Source organism: Amia ocellicauda, chromosome 14 (assembly GCF_036373705.1).
Source record: "Amia ocellicauda isolate fAmiCal2 chromosome 14, fAmiCal2.hap1, whole genome shotgun sequence".
In the NCBI taxonomy this organism is placed as follows: Eukaryota; Metazoa; Chordata; class Actinopteri; order Amiiformes; family Amiidae; genus Amia; species Amia ocellicauda.
The window spans coordinates 20826444-20838900 of record NC_089863.1 but is presented as its reverse complement, the minus strand read 5'-3'; the positions used below and the strand labels follow the sequence as shown (position 1 = coordinate 20838900).

General features: G+C 39.9%; 1 protein-coding gene across 1 annotated transcript; it reads left to right on the top strand.

The window, feature by feature from the left end:
• Positions 1–4809: 4809 nt before the first annotated feature.
• nudt9 (nudix (nucleoside diphosphate linked moiety X)-type motif 9) lies at positions 4810–11365 on the top strand. The gene is made up of 8 exons (XM_066721954.1): positions 4810–4956; positions 6133–6414; positions 7004–7093; positions 7301–7387; positions 7663–7774; positions 8034–8180; positions 8465–8549; positions 8692–11365. Exons 1-8 carry the CDS (start codon positions 4865–4867, stop codon positions 8838–8840), a joined length of 1044 nt encoding a protein of 347 aa, XP_066578051.1. The 5' UTR covers positions 4810–4864; the 3' UTR covers positions 8841–11365.
• Positions 11366–12457: the final 1092 nt, after the last annotated feature.

Genomic DNA, 12457 nt, shown 5'->3' with positions numbered 1-12457 from the left:
GAGTGTGTGCCTGTATGTGTGTGTGTATGTGTGTGTGTGTGTGAGTGTGTGCCTGTATGTGTGTGTGTGTGTGTGTGTGTGTGTGTTGTTCAGGACTGTGGTTAAGTGTGTCTTGTGTAAATATATACTGTGTGTCTGGGTCAGTGTGCAATGTTGAAGAGCGGAATTTTTAAGAAGAGAGGGTCAATAATATCACTGATGATTTTCATAAGTGACACACAGTTATAAATAGTGATGAAACAATAAAGTTAAAGGAAGTTGAAGCCAGCTTCCTCTTTGTCAAATGAAGGCTGACTGACTGCATTTCTGCCTGGGACAACACCAGGCCGCAGGCCGCGAGAAGGAGGTAGAAAAGGAGGAATTGAAAGAGGGGTGGAGAAGAAGAGTATAGATGAGTGGGTTTTGAATAAACCATAATAGTAAACATTCTCCCAGGTTTTTGTAATTCAGAATTACAAATTCATTTAAGGAATAAGGAGCATAAAAGTAGTGACAAAACATACAGTAAAGTACAGTTTAAGCATAATATAAGTACACATTATATATACTAAATTATAATCAGTATACTAAAACTATTAAAACATGTCAAATGGTACCATCACAGCTAGAACTGTTGTAAGTATATCGATTGGTATTTATTTATTATCTATAGTGAATACAGTAGTTTCTCTAATATTTGAAGTGTTTGCATGCCATATATCTTAATATGCACATCTGTCAGTGCCCAGTGTCCTCTGGCATCGATGTGTGTGATACAATGTCCAGGGGTGTAAAGTAATGAAGTACAAATACTTCATTCCTGTTCTTAAGTACGTTTTTCGAGTATTTGTACGTTACATAAGTATTTATTATTTGTGGCTACTGTTACTTTTACTCCACTACATTTATGAACAAAATAATGTACTTTTCACTCCACTACATTTCCCACAGACGACTCTGTTACTGTTACTCACTTCGGCAGGTCATTAATATGAATATTAAACCGGCTCTGTGCTTCACTCTGCAATGCCAGAGCACCACTCACACGTTTTTTTGTGACAAATCTCATGCATTTTTGTTTTGAAAACATACAGTATTAATAAACAATATGCATAATTAAATGTGATTTTTATTTTACATATTAACTTTATTATTCACTTCATTACATAAATAGTACAATTGTATATGAGAAAAGGTCCCGAAAAATCTTGTCCATGGCGATGGTTACACTTTATATAAAACAAAAGTTTTTAAGATGGCATGCGTAAGGACAACATCAAATTTTATAAAATTGATTATATAAAAATTGATTTTGTAGCCACACTCACATATTAGGTATTTATAGCCCAGATGAAGACACAGTAGGGCTGAAAGGTGTTGTTATTCAATAGAATGAAACTTTTGTAATACAAGAGTCTTGTCTAAATACCTAATAAGTGAGAGTGCGGCTACAAAATCAACTTTTCATTATATATTTTTGTCTTATTTGGGCCAACATCTCATGGGAGTGAAGACGCTGCATTGCACGGGTGCTATATATATATATATATATATATATATATATATAACTTAAAAGCACCCGTGCACTGCAGCATCTTTAATCTGGGTTTGAATTTCAAAACTCCCCAGGATGTTATTATATTTAAGATTCAAACCCAGTCTCCCTTACATTATAACAAATGTGATCTCTACAGATGTACAGATTTTATATTGTTTATTATTTATTACATTGTTGCGTTTTATTATACAACTCTTTGGGATGTGTGTGTGAACAGAGTGTCCTATGAGTCATTTAGTGTGTCATAACTTCTTCTTTCTCAGGAGCAAATGGGGATATTTATGGAGGCTGGTTAGTTTATTAGCATTATTACTTAAGTATTAAGCAATTGCATGTTTTGCACAATATTGGTATTCATTTATTATTGTTATGTCCTATAAGCTTGAGTAGGGAGATGTTTTCTGTGAAGGCAGGGTGTTCTCTTCTGTGCGGCTTTGTGTTCATTTTGTTGTTTAGCTCTGGTAACTCTAGTTCCTGGCCCTGGTTATTTAAAATACGAGTTTGAATGTGTTGTTACTCTCAAGCTCAGGCAGCACTGATGTCAGCCAGTCAGTGTGTGGGTATAAATACTTCCCCTTTTATTCTGTCCATTGTGTGCTGGTGGTCATAGGCGCAGGGCCCAGAGACTGTTTGAAAACCGCACAAGCGCATATGCATTCTCTTGCAAGTCAGCAGCGGTGAAGTTAAATATAACCTGTAACAGTGAACATACGTCCATATATATGTTTGTGTGTGTCTCTGTGTCTGTGATGAGCCGAACTGTTTAAGCATCTGTACATATGCTGTGTGCATCAGACAGAGGTGTGACTTCCTTTAGCCTTTTCATGACATTTAGCAACCTAAGGCCACAGCTTACTTGCCCTTGTTACAGTAAGAGCTGGATGATGAGGAAACTACATTACAATCAACACTCACTCTCAGACTGTTTGTGAATTATTGCCTCACATCCTCTGACTCCTTACACAAATAATAGCAATGCCTCTTTACCCAAGTCATGCATGATAGCTCCACTGCAAGATACATATGAACAAAATACTTATGCACTTCTATTACATATAAATATTGTAGTAATAATCAATTTAGTTACAGAAAGAAAGAAAAAAATTACTTTACATTATTTTGAGTGTCTTTCTATCCACTCTCTTAGTAAGAAACGTTACTGTTCTGTATGTTTTCTCTGAATAGGTTTTAAACATAGTAATGCCTAATGGTTTTGCTATAACCTAACGCTAACTGTTACTTTTCAAAATACCTTGAGCAAATACTACAGGTTTCTGCTAAATAAACTCATTTGGTTTAACACATATCAGGCCATGTAAAGGCGAATTCACACCTGGTTCATTGCAAATACCATCTCCCAAAATCTCCCAATATAATGAGTTTATCATAGTTTATGCCCAAGTTGGATAGATCACTAAATTCAGTCATAAATGTGGAATAGGGGCCTGGAAGCCTATAATACACAACTATAAGCTATAGAGAAAGACGCTCTAAGATCTACTTTGAATTTCAAGAGATGTGTAGCTATAAGTTTAGGTTTAATGTCAGATCTATATAGTATGATGTTTCTCAATCTTCTGAAAAGAAAGCACATGTTAATTTAGAAAGATTTCTGAGCTGAAGGAATGACATTTCAAACACTCCTTTCATGTGTGACTAAAAACTGAGATTTTGAACTACAAAAACACCTAATTTGCATATCAGCATTTTATGACTAAGGTTAAAGCCATCAGTGTTGAGGCCTAAGTGTTTAGGCCAGACGATATTACACTGCAGATGTTTTTTCCCCCAATATTAAAACTGTGGTTTTATTTGAAGTCTGCAAATAACATTTTTTCTAACAGAGGTACAGAGACACAGTTATTAATAGTCATAAAACCATAAGATCAGTACAGTCGCATAATAGCAGCTAGCAGAAGCAAACCGAGTAAGAAAAGCATTGGTCTGCAGCACCCTGTGACACCTTTGAAAGTTATCTTCAATTGCAATTATTGAAGCCTGTTTGTTAGACTGATGAAGATTGGTATTGATCATATCTGTTCATTTCTATATATGGCACTGAAGCGTAAATATTGATAATGCCTGTTCTCTGCTGTGTGTACCCCTATCAAAGCACGCTCTATTCGACTGCTCAGTACGTACTCGCAACCACACAGATAATTCGAGCCTCCAAGGAAAGACATCCTCTGTTAGGCAAGTATCTTTCAGTTATCTGTAAACAAGTCTTGTGGCAAGTACCCAGCCAGACATTTCCTAATAAGACTGTGTAACGCAGGGTTTTGCAAACCATGCAATCGTGTGGGGCCCTGTGGGGCTTGGGGGCCCCCTGCTGCCTAGTAGCAGTGTTACATTAGAAGCTGAATTGCAAGTTGCAACAAAATCCTTCTTTTCTCAGATAAACTAAAATAACACACACATTGGATTTCATATACCACACACACCCCGTATGCATGTCTGTGATTACAAGAACATAATTGCATTCAGCACGAGTAATCTGTAATCCTGTGCTACTGGACCTTACAGGGTATAGAAAAAAAAGGGAGTAACAGCGAACCCAATAGTTTACACACCCAGTAGGGGGGGGTGTTACACTACCGTTGTCTTGACCAGGCTACACTTAGCTACCTACAGACTCTCATCTCTCCTTATACTCCCTCCAGACCACTCCGGGATGTATGCATATTGTATTTTGTACTTTTGTATTACTGCACTTTGTAATGTTTTGAAATGTTTCTTATGGAAACTGTAAGTGGTCCTGGATAAGGGTGTGTGCTAACAAGTAAGTAACTTATAACTTACATAATAATAATAATAATAATAATAATAATAATAATAATAATAATAATAATAATAATAATAATAATGTAATAATGTAATGTAACTTTTGTCTGTCACCCTTGATTCCTGTTAACTCCTTGATTCCTGTTAGATTTCTTTCAACGCAATCTGAAAATATGTTATTTATTATTAACCAAACTAAACGAATCACAGAGTAACACATGAAGGCTGTGAGTGCATTCAACGATACACAACTGCCATAACAAGGGCAGTGTTTACGTCGTATCATATCACATCGTATTACTACAGTTTGGAATTTCATCTCCCACATTAATGTCTCGAATATAACTATTACTGTTGTGTTTAAGGCAGATTTTAGATCACCCCCCTCGACAACCCACACGCAAAGCCGCTCTTCTGTCCCTTCCAAACATGGTGGCGGGGCGTCGCCGCTGGCAGCGCAAAAATGACGTCATGCAAGTACTGTATTCGACCTGATGCGCCTGTACTTCCTGGTTACGTTGTTCGTAAGTGTGTGTTTCGACTGGTATGTTGCAGCTGTCTGCTGCCGGGCCCGGGCCGATCCGCATCGCACTGACACTACTGGGGATCCCCTACGGGCTGTGCTCGGCGAGTAAAGGGTAAGATCATAAAAACCTGAAAAAATACCGATCATGTCATAACACTAGAGATGCTCATCCTGATGCAAATCGAGGTTGCTGTAACATCCCCCTTGCGCGACAGTGACAGACACAATGTAATGTAATACACGTTTCAAATGCAAATGAATGCCTTTTATGTTTTCTGTTAGTATCTTAGTGTGTGTTATTGTTGTATTTGTTGTTTGTTTGCTTGCTTTTGAAATGATGTATTGTCCAGTCGCTCTCCAGACCCAGGGGAGGAGACTCCTGCTACACTGTACTGCAGAGGCTGCTTTAAAGACACTGACTCTGTTAAGGCCAGGGGAGGCTGCTAACAGAGGGCATATCATTTAAGGCTTTTAAGTCCTGAAAAGTACTATTAAAGTCAGCTCATGTGGATTGAGCTCAAAGTGAAAACCTGTACTGGCAGAAAACAGGTGGCACTGATTGAAGCAGGGAGAGGTGGGGTCTGGAGCAAGCTGTCCCAGCGGTGTGGATGAGCCTGGCTGAGCCCCTCTGGAGCGAGAGAGACGGCTGGTCCGTGTTTTGGGATCTATTAGGTGGAAGGAACGAAATGAGTCAGATGAGACGAATGGAGATGCTCTCATTGCTCACTTTTCTTAGGTTCTGAAGCAACCATCATGTGCAAAATTAGCCCAAGGCTTTTAAAAACCATAATATTAATTTCAAGTGATCACCTACACTATTTTTGTCATGTGGTGTTTTACAGCAAAAGGCTTTTGTCTGTTTGATTTTTGTTTATTTTTTTAAGACTCCAGGAACTTAAAATCAATCAATCAATCAATTTGTATTTGTATAGCGCCCTGCACAGGGTAGCCATAGAGTGCTTTACCGAGTGGTAAACAGACAACAAAAGTATCGCAAATAAACAATACAATAAAATAAACAAAAATAGACCTTTAACAGTTGAAATTATGTAAAATATAGCAAACAGACATTACATAAATAAACCATTAGGCACATTGCATGTATGCTAACCCTCTCCCTCTCTATCTTTCCCTCAGAGCAGTGTAGTATCCAGTTACAGTAAATACAGCTCTGGGAAAAAATAAGACACTTAACATTGATTTCTGAACTTGGAATAATTTTTTTCAGAGTTGTATGTCTGTTAACCCTGTTCATCCTCTCTCTCTCTCTCTCTCTCTCTCTCCACAGTGCTCCCAGTTGTCCCTTAGTAAAAGCCACCCTTTCTCTTGCCCAGTCTGCGCACACTGGTCCTCCGTTTGTCTGTCGTTCCGGTCTGCACACGATGTCTCCCCCTTCTCTACCTCCCCATGTGAAGGCCAGGTGCGCTCTGTATCCGGGGTCAGAGGTCAAGCGCCTGCCCGTGCCCGATGAGAGAGTGAGCTGGGAGAGCAGTTGGCCGGAGTACAGCCCCCCCACCTACACAGCCCCCGCCGTCCTCAAACAACCCGTCTGGGCCGACCCGGACATTGGGTACGACTGAGAAACACACTAGCCGACTGTCGGTCTCTCTGTCTGTGTTTCTCTCTGTCTCTGTGTCTGTATATGTCTCTCTGTCACTCCTGTGTCTCTGTTTTTCTCACTTTTTATCTCTTTCACTCCCTTGTCTCTCCTTTTCTCTCTTTCTGTCCCTCTTTCACTCCCAGGTCTCTGTTATTCTCTCTTTTTGTCCCTTTTTCACTCCCTTGACTCTGTTTTTCTCTCTTTTTGTCTCTTTCACTCCCATGTTTCTGTTTTTCTCTTTTCGTCCCTCTTTCACTCTCGGGTCTCTCTTTTTCTCTCTTTTTGTCCCTCTTTCACTCCCAGGTCTCTGTTTTTCTCTCTCTTTGTCCCTCTGTCACTCCCTTGTCTCTGTTGTTCTCTCTTTTTGTCCCTCTTTCACTCTCGGGTCTCTGTTTTTCTCTCTGTCCATTTTTATCATTCTTTACACTTGTATCTGTCTGTCTCTCTCTGTCCTCTCTGCTCTGTCTCATAATGCTTTTTTTGGCTGCACAAAATGTGTTGTTTTCCCAGAGCAAGACATGAAATGACAACACGGTAATATTCCATCTCTCTCCCTCAGTTCCTTCTCTCCTCAGTTCAATGCTCTGGATGGGGCCATAGACAGACAGAGCCATGAGGGGGCGTACAAACTGGAGAACGGCCGGCCGCTGTGAGTCAATATTTTTAGGACTGCATGTATGTGTCAGTCTGTTAAAGCAAACTCACCTCTCTCTGTCTCTCTCTCTCTCTCTCTCTCTCTGTCTCTGTCTCTTTCTCTCTCTCTCTCTTTCTCTCTCTCTGTCTCTCTCTCTCTGTGCAATGGGCATATACAATTGTGTCAAAGTATTAACCTCTCTTTCCTTCCTCCTCACTCCAGTAACCCTCGAGGCCGTACTGGGACAGCTGGGAGAGGGTTACTAGGCCGCTGGGGCCCCAACCACGCTGCTGACCCCATCATCACAAGGTAACAGCAATCCACTTCATCTCCCAGCATCCCTTGCAACACTTTGTAACCGAGGGGTGAATGGCATCATGGGACACTTAGGGAAGGAGCTGTTTTTTGTTACGTGTACAGTTTGGGTGCTGAACTCTTTTACCCTGTTGTTGACCAGTGGGATCCAGGCCATAGGAGGCATCCTTTATTGTTGGCAAGAGTCTCTATATTTTTGATTTACAAATAAATGTTAAGGTTTTATTGTCGTCCCTCTCCCGGCCCCCCACTCCCTCTCTGTGCTGCAGGTGGCGGAGGGATAGTTCGGGGGAGAAGGTGGTGAGCCCCCGCTCGGGGCTGCCGGTGCTGCAGTTCGTCTCCATCAAGCGCAAGGACTGTGGAGAGTGGGCCATCCCCGGGGTCAGTGTGATTGGCCGTCTGTCTCACTGTGTGCCTATGAGACGAGGGGGACTGGGGGGGTCGTTCTGTCCAACTTTGTGTGTGTCTCTCTCTCTCTCTCTCTCTCTCTCTCTCACTTTAGTGTGTCGGTACAAAGATTCACTCCAGTGGATCTGTTTGTCTCTGTGTCACATTGATGTCTGTCTGTCTGTCCAGAGTAGCACTGGTGCTGGTCAGTGTTACCCTGGGGTCTGAGTGCTCCCCGTGTGTCTGCTGACAGGGCATGGTGGACGCCGGAGAGCTCGTGTCTCTCACTCTGCAGAGGGAGTTTTCCGAGGAGGCGCTCAACTCCCTGGACACGCCCCCCCAGGAGCGAGAGAGGCTCAGCCAGCGGATCACAGAGCTCTTCACCAACCCCAGCCTGCAGGTCAGAGAAACCAGTCACCCTCCTCTGAGCGAGGATTCATGTGCTACAGTAGTCCGACACTCTTAATTAAATAATAACACCTCTCTCTTTCCACCCCCCCTCTCTGTCTCCCTCTTTCTCTCTCCCCCTCTCTCTTTCCCCTTCTCTCTCTCCCCTTCTGTCCTTTTATCTTTCTCTCCCTCTCTCCCCATCTCTCTCGCCCTCTCTCTCTCTCTCTGTCCCCTTCTGCCTCCCTTTCTCTCCCTCTCTCCCTGTCCCCCCTCTCTCTGTCTCTCCCTCTGTAGATATATAAGGGCTATGTTGACGACCCTAGAAACACAGATAACGCCTGGATGGAAACAGTCGCGGTCAACTTCCACGATGACACAGGTGACTCTTCTTCTGCTCGGTTATCTTGACCAAAAATGTCAACAGACCGATTGTAGCCCTGATTACGGCTGCTTGCATTGTTGCCGTTGTGTTGGTTGCGATGGCTGTGACGCTGACGGCTGTGTCTGTCCTCGTTGTGCAGGGAACAGTGTGAGTGAACTCCCCCTCCAAGCAGGGGACGACGCCGGGCAGGTGAGCTGGGTGGATGTGGACTCTGCCCTCCAGCTATACGCCAGCCACGCCCTCTTCCTGGAGAGCACGGCCCGGCAGCACCACGCCCACTGGGCCTGAGACCCACCTGACCCACCCTGCCGATCCATCCCGTCTTTCATCCCACCAGACTGGGTGACATTGTCCATCTGACCTGATGTCATCTCAGCCATAAATGTTGCTAATGTCTTTATCCAGTATATCCCCTTTAATCTCAACTTGGGCTACACCAAAACATACAGATTATAGGAGGTAAAATAAAGCATTTAAGTTAAATTAATTGTTTTCTCTCAGTATGTTTTGCAAAACTTTATACTGAACAACAACACCAAGTTTATATTCAATATTCTTTTAAAAAAGAGATGACAACTGCCAGCTTTCATGAATCGTCACATTTACAGGTCAAACAGACTAGAAATACGATATCTCTACGGAATCTGTTTCATTTATTTATTTATTTGTGTATTCATTCAATGACTCGTTGACTCAGGTACAGATCAGTAAATTAAATCACTTTGTGAACTCAAACCTTATAACTCAAACTGTCGGCTCCACCAAACCAAAGTTACGACAGCAGGAAAGTAGATATGAAAGCTTTCCTGTGACCAAATCCAAAGAATTAAAGACCTGTAAAATATCCCGGCAGCAAAACAAGGTTGAAGAATGCCCATTTTCCCTACATTGGTAGGAGAAGGGGAGTGGTATCACAAATATATCACAAATTTGGAAATAAGCATTAAAACCTAAACATAAGAAGTTAACAATTCTAATAGTTGCAAAAGCCCATGTTAAATTCTGAAGGCGTTTCCTTAACATCTTATATCAATGAAGTACACAAAACAATAAGTAACAGTAGAAAAATAAACATAGGAAAAATAAAATGGGATTAAACACTGTAACATAATTTTGTTGCTGGTAAAAACATCTATATATAAATTAAAACAATACATAGAACATGCTTGTAACTGTATATAAGTGTGATAGTAAGTGAATCATTACAGTAAAATGAAAACCAAATAGAACTAATACATTGGTTGTACATTTTTTTAATTTTATTATACAAAACAAATCAGCTGCATCCAATTGTGTAGCAACGTGGTCATTAACAACAACTTGCAGTATGATATGATTCAAGTTTAATAAGATTATGTGTGAAGTAGGTCAGGATAGCTTTCCAATATTTGCGCTTTGTACAGTTTGGCTAATAAGGTATATCAAATTATATTTATTTGTGGTTAAACATATTTTTCACGCTCTTCCAAGGCTTTGGATAAGTCTTAGACGAATACAACACACCAGCAAGATCTATGATAACATAAACGAACACATTATTTTATTTTAAATCAGGTTTCAATATTATTTTCTAAATATTACTTATTTCTATAAGTATTTATTCTGACTACTAGTGATGTAGGGAATGTGGAAAAGTAATAGGTGGAACTGAGAGAAAAACACTAAAGATTGATGGAATCTCTGGCTTTCTAATTATTGCTTATTTTTTGGCTGGTTTTCACCCCCTGTAAAAGTAAAAAATATCAGGTGCCGATTGGTGACCAAGCCTTTTTTATTTATCTCACCATTGCCCCTTTCATTTGGCTTTGGCTGGAAGGAGAGGTTTTGTTTAGTAGGACGAATTGGAAGTTTTGAATTTTTAACCTGCTGCCTTTTGTTTTTGCAGTAAGTGTTTTGATTTGGTCCCCTGTGTCAGGTATCTTATTTTCTGTGTCCTTAGGTTTATATTTATAACTATATAACGTGATGTGTTGATTATACTATTATTTGACAAATCAATTGAATTCATGTAGCTTGATTGATACTTTGAGGTTTGAGATTTAAAGCCAAGTGAGATTGCCATTCAGCTTCTTCCATTCATATTTGTCCATAATTGTTCCTGGTAATTGGAAGTTAGTTTTTTCCAAATTATCTTTAAGAACTGTTAGAACAACCTAATCACTGGATAGCAGTATTTATAGCATAATTTGTAAACAACACAAGGGCTTACCTTTAAGAAATGCTCGATTCATTTGTGCTTTGCTTTAACATGATCTTTAAGAGTTAAGAGTCCAAATCATGCATTTTGTTGATGTCAGAGCTTCTCCAACATGGTAATATCGAGAATACACAATACAATTCTTTGAACTACCTCAAGTCTTGGCGAAAGCATAATTGAAAATTCTGTGTTCCTCATGCTGTAATGTCACTGCAGACACAGAAGATGGTTGACATTGTAGTCCAGATGCAAAGATGAAAGAAAAACAACAGAGAATTACAGTAAACAAATAAAAAAAATAAAGCAATATATATTTCAATTAATAACTTCACTAATAGGTGTCAAGTTTGTCTGCATTGGTTGACATCCAATCTTTACATCCACAATTATTGCTCATTTCATCATATATGTATTGTGAGTGTGTTTTTGGTTCTCCCATTGTTATTGTGCTTGTTCACAGTACTGCCATGTACTGGAAACGCTTGATGGATGTTTATTTCCTGTCCATGGATCGGATTCTTAAAAAAAAAGGATGACACCAGGAATGGTTTTATTATTTATTGTCTCTAGATCTTGTGTTTGTAAACAATAATAATATAACTAATATGAAAATGTATTGGTTGTTTTGCTGTTTTATTTATTTTTAATTGAACTTCTCCATTTTACTGCTCCTTTAAGTTCTACATCAAGCAGCTGATGGCACGGTTTATGCACAATTAGATTTTTTGCATATTTGGACAGTCTGTCCCCTCAGTGGGTGCAGCTGCTTTGTGTAACACTTAAGACTCCCTTAATGAGCCAGTAGCTGGATCCTGAGAAATACTCCATTCTCATTGTCAACACTTCCACAACTGGTCAGACAGCATTCCTGCAGTGTGTCCTTTGTGCGCAAGTGAAGGATATATTTGGGGAATAAGGGAGTGGCTAACCCCTCTGAGATGCCTTGTGAGCTTTCCAGAAGAACCATGCAAATTATAAAAAGTTGAACAAGCTATTTGACCAAATGTTTTATTTAGAACCTTTTTAATTTGCTGATCATTTTTGGAATCCATCCATCTCTCAATAGGAACACGAGCAAAACATCCCCAATGCGAATAGATCCATCTCTATTGGGGATGACGTTAATTTCAATAAATGCTTCAATTGAATACTGTTATCCCTGGGGATAAATTCGCCAAAAACAATTGTCAATTGGAACCATGCTTTCTGGTCAGGTGAAACAAAAAATTACCTTTTTGGGAATGCAGAGCAGTGATATTATAATGTATTTATTTGTTTATTAGCAGATGCCCTTATCACATAAGAGCATTATAAAAGTGCAATACAGTCTAGAATTACAGATTAAAATATAGTACAAATTACAGGTTCAAAATGACATAAGTGCATAAGAAAATATATGTCCTACATCTTATATTGTGAGCTAAAAATTTCAGAGAAGGTGTGAAATCATAATTTAGAGCTCAGGGGAAGGAGACAAAGGGGCAAACAATATAAACATGAGTACTAGCAATAGTTATATATGTTTTATGCTCTAGCCCTGGTGGGATTACAAAACATACCAGTATATTTAAGCCTATATATAAACCCTTTATCTCCAACTCCAAGCTTGGTCGCAGATCGATCAGCATGAAATGATCAAGGCATACTTCCATTAGAGTAAATCAATGTTCTTGATTGGCATCCCAATCTCCAGACCTCAATCCAGTGT

Bases quoted from the DNA above. Each gene is read 5' to 3' on its own strand.
- nudt9 (XM_066721954.1), top strand. From the start codon at position 4,865: ATGTTGCAGCTGTCTGCTGCCGGGCCCGGGCCGATCCGCATCGCACTG. The intron at 6,415-7,003 runs GTACGACTGAGA...TCTCTCCCTCAG, and splicing joins TGGGCCGACCCGGACATTGG to TTCCTTCTCTCCTCAGTTCA. The intron at 7,388-7,662 runs GTAACAGCAATC...TCTGTGCTGCAG, and splicing joins GCTGACCCCATCATCACAAG to GTGGCGGAGGGATAGTTCGG.